Here is a 20639-nt window from a genome sequence, read left to right as displayed (position 1 = left end):
CGCAGCTGTCCCTCTTTAAATGACTGAAGTGTTGACTGGTGGTGAAGCAGCTTTGGAAAACCAACAAAGCGACACGCTCTCGTCTCCTCCATCCTATTCATTCCTGTCTTATCACGCCTCTCCCTCATTCTTCACTCTTCATTGTTTTTTCTCTGTTTCTTATCACCACTGTGTCCTCCTTCCCTCATTTATGTTGTCTGCTCTCTCTCTCTGTCTTATTTCTTTCTTTTCTTTCCTTTTCTTTCCTTTCCTTTCCTTTCCTTTCCTTTCCTTTCCTTTCCTTTCCTTTCCTTTCCTTTCCTTTCCTTTCCTTTCCTTTCCTTTCCTCTCCTTCAGGCTGGAGGGAAACACTACCACCCCACCTGTGCCAAGTGTGCCCGTTGTCACATGATGTTCCTGGAAGGAGAAGAGATGTACCTGACAGGTGAGAGGTTTGAAGAACACCACTGTATTATTAAAGATAGGGACTTCAGTGAACAGACATCAGTGGCCTCAAACAGGTGCTGCTACACTTGTACAGAGAACAAGACTGTAAAAATAGACTTGTGGCATCTATTGAATTAGCTGTTCTCTGCAAGTATCCAGATGGCCCGAGTGTTTCCTCTGCATCTGTGTGTGTGTGTGTGTGTGTGTGTGCGCGTGTGTGTGTGTGTGTGTGCAGACCAAGTGCGAGACCAAGAGAGACGGTGAGTCAGAGAGAGGTAGGATACAGCCACCTGATAAATGGCTGCTTTTAACAAAGTGCCGCTATATAGGTTATTGATCTCACATGTAACACGCATTACTACTCTCAGTGGCAAAGACGCACAACACACACCTTGATGTTTTCTTGGAGTCAATTACCTCTCAACCTTCGGCCCTGCTGCTGCTCTGTCCATTATTCTGCGCTGCTACCGACAAAATTAATCTGAATGAAAGCGGCCGACTGCCAGAGGTTTAAATTGTTTTTCTGTTTTAATTAAAGTTAATAAGCTCAATCATGGATTCAAATCCAGGTTGATGTGAGAGCACTCGTAAACCTGCCTCACTGTGTGCGACTTGTATTTTTATGCATTTTGCTTAATGTGCCATAACTTAGGTTCATAATCATCTACTGTAGTTTGCATTAACAGTTTGTTTAGTGGAGAAATATCAACTGTAATGTTTCTATAGGAATGCATGTGTAAAGCAAAACTGAAACAAAATGGATTTGGCTGAGCAAAAAGCATTTTTTTATGTATTCTGACTCCTCTCAAACATAAAAAAAAAACAAAGTGGAAAAAAATATTTTTGCTAACTCATGTTTTTAATAGTTTTCATGTCCATTCCAATGGACGCCATGACTAAAAGGCTGTAAAATGTCATAAAAACTTTTAAAAAATAAGGTTGAGTTTTTCCACATAGTAATCAATCAGGTATGACCTAAACATCTGGAACTGGATGTTTGCCCGGTTTTGAGTTTGTGTATAGTTCTAAACACGTACATCAACTTGATAGAAGCCTGCAAGAAGAGAGGAGGATATAACACTTGTCACAAAAGACGTGTTTTTTTCATGTATAGTCTTGCATCTGGTAGCTCCAGTGCAATGGAGTAGAGTGACTGTCTCACACAAAACCAATGTACTGTATATAGATTATATACTCTACATATATACAATACAAACTTATATTACTGTAACTGATATGAAGAGAAGGAATGAGCATCACTTCCTTGACAAGATGAAGTTAATGTAAATGAGAGCACAGAGCTCACTGTAGCTGGTAGTGCGTCTTTGAGATGAAACGAAGGTGGAAAGAAGGTAAAGAAAAGCACAGAACCAAGAAGTGCAGCTTTAACAAAAGACATTTTGTGCAACAATACAGATAACACAACCCCACTGATTAAACCTGGAGCTGCTGTTCCGTCACATGTGGCCCGACACACACAGTGTCCCGGAGTCGCCACCCAGGTTGACACCTCCCGGTTCCCCTCATTGACATTCTGCTACTGCGCTCACAGACACCACTAAAACCAAGCATTTGCATATTGTGCTTGAAGTGTGTGCGTGCGTGCACCTGTGTATGTGCGTTCTAATCTGTAAATACATGCGAGCACCGTTCCTCTGTGTTTCTGCTTGAATGCATCTTTGCACATTTGTGTGCATGTGAAAGCAGGTGTGTGTGTGTGTGTGTGAGCTCAGCTCCAGTACACTGCCCCAAGGTTACATTCCCTCCTTTTGATGACTTCAGACATGTAGGAGGGCTGAGCAATCACCCTCGTGAGACACACTCAATTACCACACACACATACACACACATAGCCTTGCAATCAATCTCTTGATGCATGTCTGGAATAAGAAGTGGTGTGCATGTGTGTATGTGTGATGTGCATGAGTTGGAAGTGGGAGTGGAAGTTATGAACAGACTGAGGTAAATAGTTGATTATCATCTCATCAAGTGTTGAACAGTCTGAGTGTTTCATTGTGGAGTTGCTTCACCTCCAGTTCATCCATCTCAAACCCTGATACCTGCTCCACTGTGGCTCACTGACTTCCACATCAGTCATGCTGCAGGTCGTAGTAGTTGCTCAGGTGGAGCAAATGTTGACTCTCCTTCCCTTCTCCTCCAGAAGGATTAAAAAGAAAAAAAAGGATTATTAGGTAATTAATAAGTAATTTTTTCCATTTATTTACACTGGGAAAAATAGATAAATGATGAAGATGTGATTCTTGTTCAAGTTTGTACTAAACAAGCATTTTCCAAGATGTCCAGAGAACATGATTCGTAGACTGAGCTGTGTAGACACGTACTGTATACCTTCACCAAAAAACTGCTGCTCCTGCAATTTGGATATTGCACTTTATTGCATTTTCAATAATATTTTGATAAATGTCTCAACCGCAACTGTACAAAAAATACTGCTGTTTGTGATTAAACAACACTGTCCTTTTTAATGACCTGTGACAAGTTACCCCCAAAAGAAAACGCCCAAAGCAATATGATTTAATATTTTTCTTTACCCTAACATTTTAGCCAAGATATTCCCTTGATTCATTCTTTCTTTCTTTTTCTGTTTTTATGGGTGTGAATTTATATTAATATTATTTTCTAACTCTTTTCTGTCATGAAAATGAGCACTGATTTAACGCTGCACTGGATGTGCGTTTTTCCTTAGCTCAATAATAAAATATTGGAACCACTACTACCGCTACTTTAGGGCATATTCAGACTCACATGCCATCACCTCTGTCATCAAAACTGTATTATAAATCCAGGACAGACAGAGGAAGGTTTTTATCTGGTTCTTAAACTGACAGTGGAAGTGTTCAGCCACGTTACATTTCTCACCACACTTCACTGATCAGCTGTACCAACGCTGAATTTAGTTTGACGGCTACATTCACACTGTTCAATGACTCGCTCACCTTTACCTCTCTCCTCTCTGTCTCTTTTCTCTCCGTCTCTTTCTCTCTCTCTGTCCACAAACACCGAGGGCGGCAGACGTTGGGCTCAGAGCTGAATGGAAACGTTGCTGCTGCTTCTCGTGGCAGCATGATGCAGCAGAACGCAAAGAAAAGCAAAACTCCCGAGGCCATTTCATTATCTGCTGCCTTTATAGCATATAACATTAGAATTTCAAATAGCATGTCAGTGTTGTTTTCCTGGATTTATACTGGCTGCCTTCATCCACTGTTTTGAATATCACTGGATCTAGATAAGTAGGCCGCCTTGGTCCATCGATTAGCCTCATTTTGCATAAAGTTGAAGAGAATAAGAGTCTGACTAAACACTGAAACAATCCTCCTGCCTGTGAGAAAAAAGACACAAGGGCTCAGGTGGAACATTTGAAGGATTATACGGTGTCAACTTTCAGTCAGCTAATTTGCTCAGAACTGATTTCACCTCTGTGTTTTGGATCCAGCTCCTTTTCCTCCTGCACATTTAGATTCTCCTCATCCAGGAGATAAAAGATCCCCAGTCCAAGACCAAGACCATACATCTGTGCAGCAGCAAAGTTGAGCAGCGTGGGCAGGACGGGGGCGCACTGAATCACCACGCATGCTTTCTGTCTACACTATTGATTTTGTGTGGTTGTGAGTGTGTGTGGTTGCTGCGTGTGTGTGTGTGTGCGTATCCTGCTTCTTTTTTGCCTGTGTGTGTGTGTGTGTGTGTGTGTGTGTGTGTGTGTGCAGGTCAGATTTATGGTGTTGATAGTGGTTGTATATTAGAGTCATGATCAGCTAACTGAGCCCATTCTGCCGGCCTGAACTGCCCCCAGGCCCGGGGAAATGATACAGAGTCAGCGGGTGTGTATCCGTGTGTTACTGTGTGTGTGTGTGTGTGTGTGTGTGTGTGTGTGTGTGTGTGTGTTCAGAGCGGATATATTAGCATCATTATCACTATCAGATCCACATGCATATAACATCCTGACATTAGTGGTTTACTGTTATGAATAAAATCTAATGTAATAAGCCTTCATTCATCCCCTCTACCGTCCTCCTTCTTTCCTTCTCTCCTTCTTTCATTACCTCTCCTTTGTTCCTTCTCAGGACACCTTCTTCATCTTTTGACCTCTCTTGTTCTTGTTTAATGCACTAATTCAACCAAAATTCTGAAAAACCTTTTCTCAGGCTCCTGCACACACTACATTGCTTCATCACAATAACTAAGGAAAAATGTGTTCCGTCTCTTACACGATGGGTGGGGATGTGGCTTCACTTTATGTCATTCAGCACAAAGGAAAGTGTCTCTTCCTGTTCATGTCATGACACTAGAATAAAAGGTGAGCAGATCATCTGCGTTAGAGGGATTCACTCTGTCATGGCTGTTAATGTCTGTACAAAACCTCACAGTCCTCCATCCAGTCATCACTGAGACATTTCAGTCTGGGTCAAAGTGCTGGACACACCGACATCATCATCCTCAGAGCTGCTCTCAATATTTTCTCCATTGTCCCCCGTCGTCCTCTTTGTCTGTCTGTGTGGGGAGAGCAGAAGACTTACATGCTCTGTCCTCAGACCAGACACTCCGCCTGCACACGGTTTACACCCTGCCTCCTGTGTGTGTGCGTTTTGTTGATTGATGTTGATGCACTCCAGAAAGGCTGATCTCCTCTTCATAGGATCCCATAAAACTGCGGCTGCAGCCCACACACAATAAACAAAGTCAACTGAGCTAAAATTGCATGTGTGTGTGTGTGTGCAGGTTCAGAGGTTTGGCACCCCATGTGTAAAGAAGCAGCTCGGCTGGAGAGAAAACTGAGGGTGAGTGAAACTAAAATACCTCCAACCCCTGCCCCCTCCCTCTGTTTCTGTTTCTGTTTCTGTCCTCTGCTTCTCTGCTTCTTCTTTTCTCATTCTTGGTTTACAAGCAGCATCACACGGGTCTTTGTACATTACAACACACTAACTAAAAACAAAGCTGCCTGTAGCATTGCTGTAAAGACATGATTAAATATGACATATAACACTTTTGATACCATTTTGTATTTATTGCAATTAGCACAGTTGACACAGACGAGGTCGTGTTTCTAAACTGGTCTTGTAGCTTTATTTGGCAAAAAGTTCTGTTTTGAAAAAAGCGTTCTATATGAAATATTTATCAGAGCTGTATTTTGGCAGCTGCCTGCCAGCAGCAAGTGTTGTCATAAATCAATGTGGGTTCATCACATGAGGAAGCTGAGGAGGGTTTAGTAACACTTCAATAATAACACTTACAGTGTTATTATTAAATGCAGTTAAGTTAAAGTGCTGTTCTGCTGAGCGCTCTCATGAACTCAGGGTATAGTTTATTGTTGACTTACTTATTCAATGGTATTGACTGATGCTGTTTTGTGTCGATGTGAGTTGAGTCGTAAAGACAAAGTTCCATTCAGGTCTTGATTTTCATTTCAGTTGCACATTCAGTCACAATCACTTTGTGAAATGTTTTTTATTTTATTTTTCCATTATTAGTTGTTAGGAGTCACTTTGGAAGTAAGAAAAGAGAGTCTGTCTCTCAACTTAAATTTGTGCTGTTAAATCCTATATTCCTAAGTATTAACAACTTGTGATCTTTGTGTATGTTAAATAATATGCAATATAGTTTTGTGTTTAACAAATCTAATAATCACCAATATTAAAAAAAAGATCAATACAGGAAAATGATGTTGCCTAGAGATGAGATTTATGTGCTATGACAAATCAATAACATTATGCATGTGTGATTTTTTTTTAAATGACATTATCATTTCTTAAAGATTCCACCAGCTGTCTGTATCTGACCTTTGACCTCCGGTTTGCATCTTCCCTTGTAGCTGAGGCGCACCTCTGAGACGGCGTCCATCTCTCCTCCGGGCTCCTCTCCTCTCCTCGGATCTCCTCACCGCCTCATCTGTGTGAGTAGCCGGCGCCCACCGTTGCTGTGGTAACGACACCACCGCCACAGTTAGGCCCCCTTCAGCTGTCACTGTCACAGCCCGTCAATCAGATATAAACAACAGAGACAGAAGAGAGAGAGGCCTGGATTTCCCTGAAAGCTCATTCTGTCTGTGCTGTCTGTCTCCGAGCAGACTCCATCATCCGCCCGTCTGTTTCCTCACTTGGCTGTTAATAGTGAGGTGTCTCTCAGCTTTAAAGCCTTTTCAGAGTTCCATGTAATGTAATGAATTTAATGTAGCCTATTTAATTTGATTTTAAGGGCTCAAAATACAAAAGTGCTATCACACTCAAAAATAAAAGTCTTAAGATCAGACATACTTAGTCTTTGTCAAAATATACTTTTACACTTGACACACTTTGGTTTCTACTTTTGGTTTTATTTTCTTTTTTCTGTTCTCTTGGCAATTTGTCACACTAATTGACAGCAATTTGAAATGTGGTATAAGGATAAAGTTATAGTTATTAATGTGTCCATGAAGGTTCTCAGTCATCCAGGTCGTCTTATTCTTGTGGAGTTGTAGTAAAGGCAACTGGACTTGCTGCTTTTCCAGTTGCTTTTACTACAACTCCACAAGAATATAGTTATTAATAATATTATGATAAAAAAAAAGCCTTCGCACAGGAAACTGGTCTTTACATTGTCATTAAACTGGCTTCACCTCTGTGTGCCACCATATTTGTTATCTTTGTTGCATATGTTTGTGTATTTTGACATCCCTCTCTCCTTCTTTCTGATTTGCTATTTGTGTCCACTTCTCTATTTATGACTCTGTTTCCATTTACTCTCTCTCTCTCTCAGGCGAAGGCTGATGGAGATGTTCTGGGCTATAAGCAGCTGGCGGCTCTGCCCAGGGTCAAAGCCATATATGACATCCAGCGGCCCGACATCATCCCTTATCAGGCCGACCATGCACACCCACACCTCCCGGACGACACTCTTGAGCGGTTCAGCTGTGGGCAGGTACGCACATAAACACACAATCAATACAAGAGAAACAGCATTAGACAACTCTGATCCTGACAAACTCCTCTGACAACTCTCTGTGATAATAATCAATAATATTTTATTTTCACTCCCCCTCTCATCCAGTCGTTGGGCTCCTTATCACCCTATTCTCATGTAAGTGCTCCAGCCTCTGTACCTCTCTGTCCAGCGGATGACATGTGTGCCGATGTGCAGATCAGTAATGCAATGAGTGCTTCTAGTTAATCAATAAATCATTGCAAGTTAATGTTTAAATTTAAAAACATGGATAGATTAACTGTCTGTAGCAATGAGCAGCAGTCTCTTCATCTCTATCCTTGGAAATCTCAGTGTCCCAGCTCCATAGGTTTCGTGCGTAATAAGCCACCAACTCAACACCATTAAGATGATTTGACTGAATTCTGCACAGTGAAGTGAACTACCAATTAATACATTTATTTTGCATTTCATTTAACTGAGTTGATATAAAAGAAACTTGGAGCAGTGGATCTAATCTACGGAAAAGTTTCAGATTTCTTTTTACTGATTAATTAACAATTAATTTGTAATTATGGTAGGAAAAAAAAACTAATTATTTTGGAAAGTTTTTTTTTCAAACATGATACAAAATGCTATACAGTAGCTGCTGTTTCCCCACTGTTTCTAGAGACTCTACTAAACTGAGCTGACGTCCTGCAGCACACACACATGATATTGATCTTCTCTTCTTACTCTTGGAAAGAAAGTAAATTTAAGAATACCCCGCAAATTGCCAAACTAGTGTAGTGTAGTTTAAGGACTGTAATGCTCCACAACATTCACACATCACTGACCACATATCCTGCAAGTGTGTGTTTGTGTGCACTAAGAGGATTGCCAGCAGCACATGCACAATATAGAATATTAAACAGTTTTGCAAGTGATTAAAATTGTGTTTTGGAAGGAGCCCTGTGTCAGAATGGCATTTTGTAAATGAAAATGCATTACCCTCTCATCCTCTCCCTCTCTCTCCCTTTCTCCATCTCTCTCTCTCTCTCTCTCTCTCTATAGGATGTGTTGGACGGTGTAGAGTTGAGAACGAGGCGTTCCTCCAGCTCAGCCTTCACTGACTCTCCTGCGCACAGTCGTCACGGAGGTTCCCCACTGCATTATTATCTCCCCGGTAATGCACCCACTCACCCACTCACCCAGAGACACGCACACACAGTATTTAGGTAGAAAATATAAGAGTCTTCACAGGGGACATGTGTGCAGCAGAGTGTCATGTCCCAGAATTCCCAGCAGCATCTCAGAACGACACAGGACACACACGTAGTTCATGGTGGTCTTCCTGCTGGAGGACAGTTTTTTGCCTCATGCTTTGGTTTCTCTCACTGTGATTGGCTGCGCTGACTGCAGGCAGTGAGAGTGGCAGGAGTTCACCCTATTACAGTCAGCCAGAGCCCCGGTGTGCCACACCCACCACCACCACCACTACCACTACTGCCACCCTCCAAGCCCCCAAGCATTTCCATGTGCCAGGTAGGCCGTCATCCGTGTACCGCTGATACTAACACCAACCTCCCCACATCAAACCAACTCACCTCCCAGTATTCTCCTGCACTGCACCGTGTGTGTTGCCTTCGTGGACACGTAAGACTCTAGATTAATCATTAATCATCTAATCCCAGGTGATGCTGTGATCTGATGTCACTCCTAACCAACACCCCAACCTGCATCCTGACTCCAGATCCACATCAGCTGCATAAACCACACATTGTTACAGTATAAGGGCTGAGATGATTAGACAAATGCAAGAAAATGAAACAGCAATGATTGTTTTCAACTTCTTATTTCAGTCCAGCAATAATATTCTACAAAACAGTCAAATGTTCAGTGACAGCGCAGTTGTCACAGAGTCCATATGTCCAACGTCTGGCCAGTTTCCATGGGAGATGGCATATCATTATTCAGATAAGGACAACAAGAGGGAAAATATAACGTATAGGACGCATCTACACAAATGCAGAAAAATACAATTTTATAGCATCATACAGATACAGATGTAAATGTGTGCATAGATACAGTACACATCTACATATAAATGTAGTTATACACATATATATATATATAAATTCATTGTTTTTTTCCCTATCAGTTGAAAAATAATGTATGTATTGGGAATGAAAATTAAAAATGTCTCTGTTTCTATTGTTATCTTTGCAGATACAAATCCCATATTATAGACCTATATCATTGATTTTCACTCTCATTTTTTAAGATGCTAAAACTTTTTCAGGGTCTAGTTTGTAAGATCTGAGAGCTTTCACACTGAATATTTAAATACTGTATATTGCCTAACAATATATGACAGCTGAGATTAGTTGATTGTGAAAATGATCTTTGTAAACAGGAAAATGTACTGTAGTCATCTTCTCTTCGGTGTCGTGTGTGTACTTGATCTGGAGCGTTTCAGCCCTTTAATCTAACAACTAATACCTATTCATTTTATTTACACACTCCATCAACTCGCCACCCCCGTCGCGTCGGCGCCCGGCCGTCTCCCCCGTGAACGTTCCCGTTCCGTCTTTTTTCCTTCTCACCACAAACGGTTGCGTTTGGTTCCCCTCCATCACTCCCTCCTCCTCCTTCAGTCCATCTCTCGCTGCACGCTCCCTCTCTGCGACTCTTCCCAGGCTGTTGTTCCTTGCCAGCCCTGCGACAGCACTCCCATCATGCTTTTCAGCACAGAGCAAAATGAATTTGGTGGATGCTTTTATCCAGAGTGCCTTAGAGTATCACGAGTGTGTATAAATTTAGTGTGGTTGGCCTGTTGGGAGTCGAACCCCCAACTTCGCTCTGTGCAGTACTTTGAAGAATTTTTACAGCATTTTTTTTTTTACTTTATAATTTTGTTATGTTAATGTGAGTTGTAATTTATTGTTTTCAATTTTCTCTAATATGTTGTTGTGGTGCTTTTTCAGCACTCAGAGATAATGATTGCACAGAGCTGCAGGCCACCATGTGCTCCTGGCTTTTCCCTATTCTCCACTGTATCTTTTCCTTTGCCGCTCCATCCAGGCCTCTCTCCACCCTTCAACTGCTCTCCTTCCTCTCCTTTATTCCTGAGCCATCTGCTGCTCTTTCCTGTAATAAGCCTGTGAATCGGCATTAATCAGCCTCTCTGCACGTCAGTCAGGTTGTCTGGATGCACGGCACCGCCCCCATGGTAGCACTTTATTACATCTGCTGTCAGCTTTATGGTTAAGAAGACCATAAATGTATACAACTAATTTGGTGGGACGGGATGAATAAAGGAGCCCAGATTCAATTTAATCTCCTCTCCTCTCCTCTCCTCTCCTCTCCTCTCTTCCTTCTTCTTTCATCTTTCTGCCACTGACCTTCTTTTTGTTTTTGTTCTCAGCCTCTGAAGAAACCAACATCTACAGGAAACCCCCCATCTATAAGAGACATGGTTAGTCGATTCCTCAAAATGCTGTGTGTTTTAAATATCCTCTGACAGGCTGTCTACCTGTCAGCTAGGTGGATGCTGCGAACATCATCAATGCTTCCTCAGTGTGAAACGCGCTTCTGCTTGTCTGACGTAATCAATAAGAAAAGATCTGAGCAAGAGCCTGAATGACATTTTCTCTCAATCTAACATCTGGTGCTTCTGATGACATTCAGACCTTCTCTCTTTTATGAAAACAGGAAGTAGTCAGAGAAGTGGTTGCAGAGTCTGTGGAGTGAATAGAAGACCAGATTGTCCAGTGTTTAGAAAAACCATCTGATTCTGTCATAAAGTCTGAATATGAAGTGTAAACTGTACCATTGCAAGGCGTGGTCACCATCAATTTTGATCAGTGATTAGCTTAAAGGGTTAGTTCAACATTTTGGCAAGTTGGCCCACTGCCATAATCCCTTTAGTTTTAGGAGTAGGTTCGTTACCTTTAATTGCCGGTGCAAGCTATTTTTAGAACGGCGGAGCAGAGCCGTGAGCTGCTCAGAGCTACGCTACGGAGGCTAATGGGATTTCTTGGTTTCCCTCATCAAACTCATCAAATACACAATCCAACAACTCCAAATGTTCTCGTGGACAAGTTGTGACCTGCACGTTCACCACGTTATGAGATAATAACGGAATGTTACGAGACAGAGCTGTTTTCGAGGTAAATTCATGCAAAACCGTAGATGCGTGTTCCCATCGGGGGAAGTTTTTCGGCAAGCAGTCTCTGCATTTACCTCAAAAACAACTCTGTCTCGTAACGGTGCGTTATCTCATAGCGTGGTGAATGTGCAGGAAACAACTTGTCCGCGAGAGCGTTTTGGAGTTGTTGAGTTGTGTATTTGATGAGTTTGATGAAGGAAACCAAGAAATCCCATTATACTCCACCTCCGTAGCGTAGCTCTGAGCAGCTCGCGGCTCTGCTCTGCCATTCTAAAAATAGCTTGCACCAACAAATAACGGTAACAAACCTACTCCTAGGCCTATACCTAGGGATTGTGGCAATGGGCCAATTTGCCAAAATGTCAAACTATCCCTTTAATAATTTATCAGGAAAATGCTGAGTGTGCGCAGTTTTCAACCTCTGAAAAATGTTCTGTCATTTGATTTTAAATATCTTTTGGTTTTTGAGTGTTTAGCAGACAATAACAACAATACAGTGTCTTAGTCAGTGTTTCTGTTGTTGCTACAGCTACACTCACTCAGTCTCCGTCACAGTGAGCCACCTACACAGTTTTAGTGCGTCGGGAATCCCAGGCTTCATGTCACATTTGGGAAACAAGACAACTTCATTGGCTCATGGGAGAGAGAGGTTTTGATCGGTGGATCCCTCAGGGTCAACCACTAATTAGAGGGTTGGTGGCCACGTCTCCAAGTGTCCTTGGGCCAGATCAGCGTAGTAGTGAACGGGTGAATGTGACAAGTATTGCAAAGTGCTTTGAGTGGTCAGGAGGACCAGGCAGCGCTGTGTGACTTAAAATAAAGAATAAACCAAACTAAACTGAAGTGGTGTGGACTCTGGGTGATAGTTTCGGCCTCATCAGAATTGAGCTTGAAGTGATTCAAGAGGCGATGTAAAACTAAGAGAGGCAGTGCCAAACACTGGGAGAGTGTGGGCGATCCATCAGCACTCTGATGGCAGGCAGGACAGAGTTACAGTTCCTCAGAAACACCTCAGGATGATTTACGCTTCGCAACAAAGTGCTGACAAACCTCTCTCTCTGCCGTCTGAGGAGGCAATCTTGAGATCTGGGCTGTATGCGGGAATTTAGATTTACAGCATGAATCACTTATAGAGCAGTTTTCATATTAGTGCACCATAATCGGGCATATATACCATATATTCAGTGTCTCAGTGTATGTCACAGTCAGACCTGGCTGCACCTCAAATACCCAAACTCTAGGACAGGTTTGTTTCTGTTGACAGAGGAGGGAGCTGAAGGTTTTGAGGCCAACATGAATGGCGTTGATATCAGCTTCTCTGGCATGAATTATTTGATGCTTGGCAAAAATCCATGTTGTCTAAATTATGTTTTTCCATTGGCACATATCATCAGGGTGTATATAAGGTGACTTTGGCCAGAAACATGGATTCGTTTTATCTCATCTTATCAAGGAAAGACATTTCAAAAGTCACCTTTCTCCTCCTAGAAAATGTGTAGGTTTATTGTCCAACGACTAAAAGTCACCTTCCTGTGTCTATAGCATCCCTCCTCTTCTCTTAAATTTCCTGTTACACTTTTCACAGGCCGATTAAAGCTAAAATGCCATGAGCAGCTTTCTAAAAGATATTTAATTCATTCAATTTAATATTTTTTTCATATTTCACACCACTAACCAGATTCCTACCACATCTCTACATTATTAATAACTTTGTTTTTTTTTACTAGGAGTTGTATATCATATCCCATCCCATTTTCTCTGACCTCCTTTCTGTTCTCTGCTTCCTTGTATTTGATTCATCTCCTCCCTCCTCCCTTCCCTGCTGTGTCCTCTTATTCCTCCTCCCAACCTCTCACACCCATGTTGGTCAAACGGTGAGGCAGTGAGAGAAGCATCCTCTTGTTGCTGCTCAACTGTTGACTTTCCTCTTCTCAGAGCCTTGTTGTCATATCAACCACAGCAAATCCACTGGATAAGGTTCTGTCCTCACTAATGTGAAAAAATGTTGAAAATGTGTCTTTATTAAAAAATACATTTTTCTCTCTCTCTGATTGTCTGTCCTCCAGACGTCTCGGCCTCTCCAACAGCCAACAAGAGTAAAACCAACGAGAATCTCATCAACTCCTGTCGCCTGTCCTCCTCCAACTGTAACAGCATTTATCACCCAGGCTCCAACTACTACCCTTACACTGGCTCCCCAAAAGGTAGTTAGTGTTACCTCTGCACACACAACACACAGTACACACACCTATACAGTACAGTAGGTGCCTCCCATACGCAAATGTAGTGTATATACTAAAGTGCTATATTTGACATTATATAAACATAAATTAAAAGCACATATATAAAACTTGTATAACCTGTTAGAATTAGGAACAGTTTCATATACTGACTTCAATGTCAAGTCTGAATTTCAAACCATGTTCACTTTGTGAAGATGGACTTGTTTAAACACACATAAATGTATAAAAATGTTAATTGTATGTTGTTTAAATAGACTCACATATAAGTCAGACAAATACCATCTATATTTTTGATATGTACATATACACATTTTATAATAGATAGTTAAAACCGTGTATCCTTGAGATGTATCTCATGTATGTGTAGGCAATACAAACTTTACATAAAGAATAAGAGCTGTCATTTTAAAAAGTTTGACCTCTTTTCATTTCACTTAGTTTCATGTCCCATTTCTGCCTTTTTCTTTCTCTGTTTCTTTCTTTCTTTCTTTCTTTCTTTCTTTCTTTCTTTCTTTCTTTCTTTCTTTCTTTCCCTCTCTCTCTCTCTCTCTAGTCTCCAGAGTGAGGAGGTTTTCATCTGGAGGAGAGGAGGATGGATGGAACCACAATATCAACAAGGTAAGACAGGAAGACACCCTCCTGTTCCTTCCTTTGTATTTTAAGTGTGTGTGCTTGTGTGTGTGTTAATATTTAATGCAGCAGTTAATTAAATGTTTTTTTCCAACCTCACCCAGTGGACATGACACAAAGTGCTGTGCTCCTCTCTCCTCCTTCCTCTTTCACCACATTTGCATCCCTCTGCCTGTTCCTACAACAACTGGACTGTATCACGTCTCCTCCTGCATTATTCCAATACCATGTATCAACCTACACATTTCTTCCACTCACTCGTTTTATCGCTCCTTCTGTCTCTCCCTTTGCCCTCCTCTTCCCTCCTCTGCTTGTCCTCCTTCTCCCTCCTGTCCTCCCTGCAGGGGATTGGAAGGTTGATCCTGAAGGAGGAGATGAAGGCGCGGTCAGGTTGCCACGACAATGACCAGTGGGGGAGCAGACGTAGTTCCCGCTGTAGCAGCAAGGAGGCGTTGAACAATCTGGGATACGGGTCTCTCAATGGCTGTAAGTCTGTGTGTGTGTCTGTGTGTGTGACTGCACGAAAAAAGCTACACTGATAAACCTTGCAGGCCCATATATCATCTGATGTTATCTTATTATGGATATTTTGTTGTCAGGGTATCAGTCGTTAAAGGTCATTTCCAGTCATAATCAATGTTTACCTCAGATATCAGGTCACCTATGATCAGTTCATTTCATACCATCCATACTCCCAACTGCAGCGTGTGGATGTTTATATTCGTTCTTGTTCTTTGAGCGAGGCGTTTGTTCTGGAATGGACCGTTTTTTATTATTTATTTTTCATCTTTATTTAGGCCCGATAGTTAGCTAGCTAAAACAAAATGGTGAACATGGTAAACGATACACCTGTTAAACACTTTTTAGCATGTGGCTCGTATAGTTTGACTTCAAAGTGAGGTCAGGGACTGAGACAGGGACATTTTATTACACTTAATATATTTGTTTGCTTGATATTCCTTATGTTTTGTAGAAGTGCTGTATATAATGACATAAAGTGGTCACTTAAAATGCATGGATATCAAAGTTTCCCATGTGCACACACTGATGTAGACCATCCTCATCCAAAACATTTAAATTTAATAATTTTGCAAACACTTTTATCCAAAAGTGCCACATCTATTTAATAAATGCAAGAAGATTATAATAAGGAAGTGCATCAAAAGATGGATTTATTGTCCTGCAATTCAAACTTAGGTAAAGTAAGGTACCCAGATAGCTTCATGACAACAGTGCCACTTATTAAAAACAATAAAGGTTCTTTAATGTTTCAGTCAGACACTACGTGGTACTGCTCTACCTAAGCTTAGAATCCTCCAAAATAAGGAGTGGTAGAGTGGTAAGGTAGAGAGGTAAAAGGTGGTGACTCAGGCAACTCTCCATATTCTGTTTTCACATTGTGAAGTGTATCAATGAAAGAACAGATTAAATGTCTTATAGGGCAATAAAGAAAAGATTTCATCCTGAAGAATTTGGCTCTGAAAGTCTAATGTGCTAGGGAAAGTATGTAGGGATATGTTCACAGGAAGGAAGTAGATTCAGCTTTAAAAGTGTGGGTCAAGTTTATTTGATTTGTAAACACTCAGACAGTCCAGCTTGTATTAGGTTTGAGCTTTAGAGACAGGGCTGAAATAAGGATCAGATTTCATTTGAGGCAGCAGTGATGACTGCTCTGAGGTGCTGAAGGTTAGAGGTTAGGAAATAAATAAACTCACCTTTATTGGAGGATTTTGCACGTCTAGTTGTGATGCTGAGCAAGCCCTTGGCGTGGGGGGTGGAAGGCCCTCGCCTCTGTATTAACTCTCATTGATCCCGTTGCTCATTGCATTCAGCACGTGTAACGGCGAGACAAAGATGGAGAGACTCACAGAGAGGATGAGAGAGTGTGTTTAGGTGTAGGTCAAAAGAGAGGGTGTTACCGAGAGAAAGAGAGAACGAGACAGAGGGTGAATTAGAAGTAAAGAGAGAGGGAGGAGAGAGGCTAAAGCAATTTGGAGCTGTTCAGAGAAGATGTATGACATGAAGCCTGGAGGTAAATCAGGGTCAGAAAGCGGAGGAGAGAGAGGGAAATAAGCTATGTGGACGCCGAGGTCAGACAGAGAGAGAGGTGGAGAGAATGTGTGTGTTCACTGCTGCGTAATCACTGTGGGTTTATAGTGTCTGCTGTTATTATACTGATTAGAAAAATCCTGAACAGGGTGTCCTTATCTGGTCTTCAGAAGAAGCCACTTCCAGTATGGGATGTCCTGGATTTCATATAAAGGCAACACGGCCTCGGACAAAATTAACTGGTCCATTTTCTTAGCCGTGTTAGCATCACTCTCTCACTCTCATCATTTTGATCTTGTTTCAATAGCTGCCTCACAAACAGCTATAAGATTTGATAAAAGCGCTCGTGCTTAGTGCCACCATGAGGTTGGGTGGATTGCTGTTAAAGGTACAGTATGTAAGAAATCTAAAGCAACTGGCCGTAAAATCCTTCTAATATGTCACAGAGACTCAGGAATAATGTTCATATAACATGATGAACTCACCAACAACAATAGTACATCCAGAGTATTCGCATTAAAAATCTTTTTTTGCAGACTGCAAATCATGTTTATGTTTTGAATTTACGTGTTTACATGTTGCGCCACCTAGCCCTCTCTCCCAGTCACGCAGCGTCAGTGGCGTTTCAGCCTCCGTCTGCTTCCACTGAGCTGCCGCTACGGCTGGGAGAAAAAACGAGTTCATTGTGTTTTGAATTTGACTGCAGTAACCGTTTTTGGCCACATTCTTACATACTGTACCCAGTGTTGTGCAAGTTAGTGAAAAATAGTAACTAGTTACAGTTACTAGTTACTTCATTTAAAAAGTAACTCAGTTAGTAACTGAGTTACTTAAACCAAAAAGTAATGCGTTACTGAGAAAGTAACTTTTTCGTTACTTTAAAACGTTTTTTTTTCCAATGCTCCCACTAAATAAAGGTTGAATAGGCTTTATGCACAGCTCCCCTACTTCCTGAACTTAAACCAGCTTCTTTATTTCCTGTCTTGCATTACTGGACAAACTGATTATGGTGTGTCTGTGACTCTGACCTCAGTAGTCACAACAATGGTCAGACACTTGGATTCAGGAGCAGTGGAGCAGTGGAGCTGTGCATAAAGCCTTTCCCCCTCTATCCATCATTTCTACTGATGCTGATGAAAAAACACTTGTCTTTATCTGTGAATTTTACCATCATCATCATCATCATCATGCTGCATGATGTCAGCAGCACTGCAAAAAAAATCTTGAGGATACGTCTTGACCGAGTTACATTCAAGAACCTGTTTCAGTGACGGAAAGTAAATTCACTCCAGCGGTAATTTTTTATTTCGATCGATCAGCTGTGTTTACCCAGAGCGATTGCTCTGTGTTTAGCGTTTCAGCTGTCATAATTGGAGTCCGTCTGTTGGACTCAGACCGCTGCTGCTCGGGTGGAGTGGGTACTCGTGTGTGCTCGCTGTGACTCTCGAGCTGTGTCCCAGGGGCTGCACTGGCACACAGCTGATCGGTCTGGGATGCTGCGTTACCTTAGCTCGCCGTCATGCAGCTGTCCTGAGGTAGCTGACGTGTGGCCGAAACCACCTTGCGTTTCATTCAACCGAACTGTAGTAACGCGCCACTTCACATTCTCAGTAACGGCAACGGCGTTGTAACGATGGGAAAAGTAATTAATTAGATTACTCGTTACTGAAAAATATAACGCCGTTAGTAACGCCGTTATACTCTAACGCCGTTATTACCAACACTGACTGTACCTTTAATACACTCATGTCCCCTGCAGGATGAAGTGTTACAACGTTCCCATCTGATTTTGTCATCAAAACAAAAAATCCAGCAAAACTATAGAAATTCCCATCAGTTTCAATTGTTAAAGCTGGGGTAGGCAGGATTTATTTTAAAAACAAAATATGAACTTTTTTTGTTCTGTTTTCCCATTCAGCTATCAGTAAAGAAAGGTCTGTGTGTTTGGGGCGATTACAGCGTTTCTCTATGTCTCTGTATGCAGCAGCCTGAAAAGCCTACAGCTCCCAGTATCTTTGAACAATGAAATCTATTCTGGTCTGGGGGTTCCTGGTTGGTTGAGGGGCTGGCCCTACTCTGTCCTCCCTACTGTATTTGTTAGGACAGAGTACCAACCAATTTGGAACCCTCAGACCGGAATAGATTTGATTGGTCAAAGATACAAACAAAACAAATCCTACCTACCCCAGCTTTAAGTGCTAATTAGCAAAGTTAGTCCTCTGAATGCCAAATAAACGTACTGACCAGAATATGAAACGACCCTCATAGGACAATCCCCCATTCTATAACACACATTGGAAACAGTAAGGGTTAAGACGGTCTGTTGGGCTCGCCATCAACACATTTTATATTATGTGGCATCTTGTTTTTTTGATGCTTAAATACTTAGCATCAAAACCTTTTAATTGATGGCTCCGATCATGAGGGGCATACAGGTTATCACTACAAGACGCCAACAGCTGTTGTGGATGTATACTGTTGGTTAAAAGTCAAGACAATCTCATTCTTTCAGATTTATTCATAGAGCAAAAAACCCTTATCTTATATTGGGATCGATAGGGTAATATTGCTGATGGTAAACATGCCTGCTAAGGTTAGCATGTTGGTTCACTGTGTTAAAGTGCACCCTTACAGAGCTGCTAGAATGCTCTAGACTTTAAATTGTGACAATAAAATTAGACATTTTAAATGTAAAGTCAATTCTGTATACCCCCTTCTTGTGGCCTAAGGGTGTGATGTTTCATCAGAGAGAAATAAACGTTCAGGAGCGGCAGCACAGTCCAGTGGGACGGTGCCGTAAACATACATTTTTAACATAAGTGGCCCCAGTATAAACACTGATGCTACGTGGCTGTTCCCTGTGTTGCTTCATATTTTATATGGTGTGTAGGTCTTAATGGCAGTTATGTCTGCATGATAATGCAGTTAGGGGGCATATCCCCACACAGCTGATGTTTTATACATGTCCCCTAGCAGCTGGCCTTCTTTATTTCCCTTCCACTGAAAACTCATTTCAGTTTACTGTTTGTTCTCAGACTTCTAACATGTGACAGGTTTATGTTCTCTTTAAAGTGGCTATAATGATGTTTTTGATGTGCAAAAGTGAAAGGGGTCAGTTGCTGTTTAGCTACTTCACTGTTCTGGTTTATTCTCACCGCTCTCATCACATTGTTTCTGACTGCAGCAGGTTGCTGTTTTCAGCACAATACAAACCCAGTGTGCACATACACACTGCCTGCTCAGCAGCAAACAGCAGACAGACATGGCGAGAGACCGGCTGCTGAACATTTAGCAGTGAAAGAGCCAGATGATCCCCTCAGACGCTGGTAAAGACCAAAACAGAGAGAGTGAACTCTGAACTTATAGACTCAGGAGGTGGTCACACACATGACACACTGTTAGTGGTTTGTTATCAGGTTTACCATATCTCGGTAACACTTTACAACTATAACTAGACATTTCTAAGTGTTTTTTATTTAATTAATCATTTATAATAACATTCTTCCTATTTTGATATTAATGAGTATGTAATTTATAAATGTTTAACTCTTGATTAATAAATGCTGATTCATTATGAGCTTAATGTTAAAAGTTAAACATAATAAGTGTGTTTAAATGACATACTGACTACTTTCAATGAAGGAAGAATGTTTAATAAATGATGAATTTTGTATGCTTATTCTTAATTATATGTAATTAGTTACCCATATCAACTTCAAAGGGAGGGATGTGTCAATGTTGTGTTCACATCTTGTTTTCACTGCTCCCAATGGACCAAAGATAAATAAAAATCAGTTCTTTAATGCCTTTAAACTACTTTTCAAGGAAGGTTTATATCTCTTGGGATGAAGTATCTCCCATTATTGATTGACCCTGTTTTTGCACATTGCACACAGATGTCTTTTTCATAACAGTCTGATTCAACAGGTTTTGTTATATCAGCTTCAGGACATTTCTGCATTTATCTCTCACCACGTTAAAAGTCTTAATTTCATCTGGAAATGAAGCAGTCTTAGTTTCCCTGTGTAAACAGCAAAATGGCATGACGTATAACAGAAATACATCACACTTCAGGTGTCTGTTTATGAACTTGACGTCCATGGTTTTAAGCACCGCTCAAACACGGACACAGCTTTAACCTGTGGCAGAAATTCTGCTACGGTAGATCTATAGTTAAAGACAGCACGAACATGATCTTTTCTTTGTTAATTTTATGTTTTTGGAGCAAG

The 20639-nt window shown here is 41.3% G+C and overlaps 1 protein-coding gene across 1 annotated transcript in view; it reads left to right on the top strand.

Annotated features, from left to right (window-relative positions):
- The window catches only part of LOC146974769 (actin-binding LIM protein 3-like), a 48502-nt gene that overhangs the window by 22349 nt on the left and 5514 nt on the right, over window positions 1-20639 (top strand). Inside the window, exons 7-17 of the mRNA XM_085798410.1 lie at window positions 337-424; window positions 5164-5222; window positions 6254-6334; window positions 7177-7338; window positions 7468-7497; window positions 8392-8503; window positions 8740-8862; window positions 10745-10795; window positions 13555-13692; window positions 14285-14349; window positions 14706-14847. Coding sequence (XP_085654536.1) covers window positions 337-424; window positions 5164-5222; window positions 6254-6334; window positions 7177-7338; window positions 7468-7497; window positions 8392-8503; window positions 8740-8862; window positions 10745-10795; window positions 13555-13692; window positions 14285-14349; window positions 14706-14847 — 1051 coding nt within the window. The remainder of the gene's footprint in view (window positions 1-336; window positions 425-5163; window positions 5223-6253; window positions 6335-7176; window positions 7339-7467; window positions 7498-8391; window positions 8504-8739; window positions 8863-10744; window positions 10796-13554; window positions 13693-14284; window positions 14350-14705; window positions 14848-20639) is intronic.

The sequence above is a fragment of the Trachurus japonicus genome, chromosome 14 (genome assembly GCF_045865225.1).
Source record: "Trachurus japonicus isolate A0001 chromosome 14, Traja_1.0".
NCBI classification, from domain to species: domain Eukaryota; kingdom Metazoa; phylum Chordata; class Actinopteri; order Carangiformes; family Carangidae; genus Trachurus; species Trachurus japonicus.
This window is presented reverse-complemented; position numbering and strand designations above follow the sequence as displayed.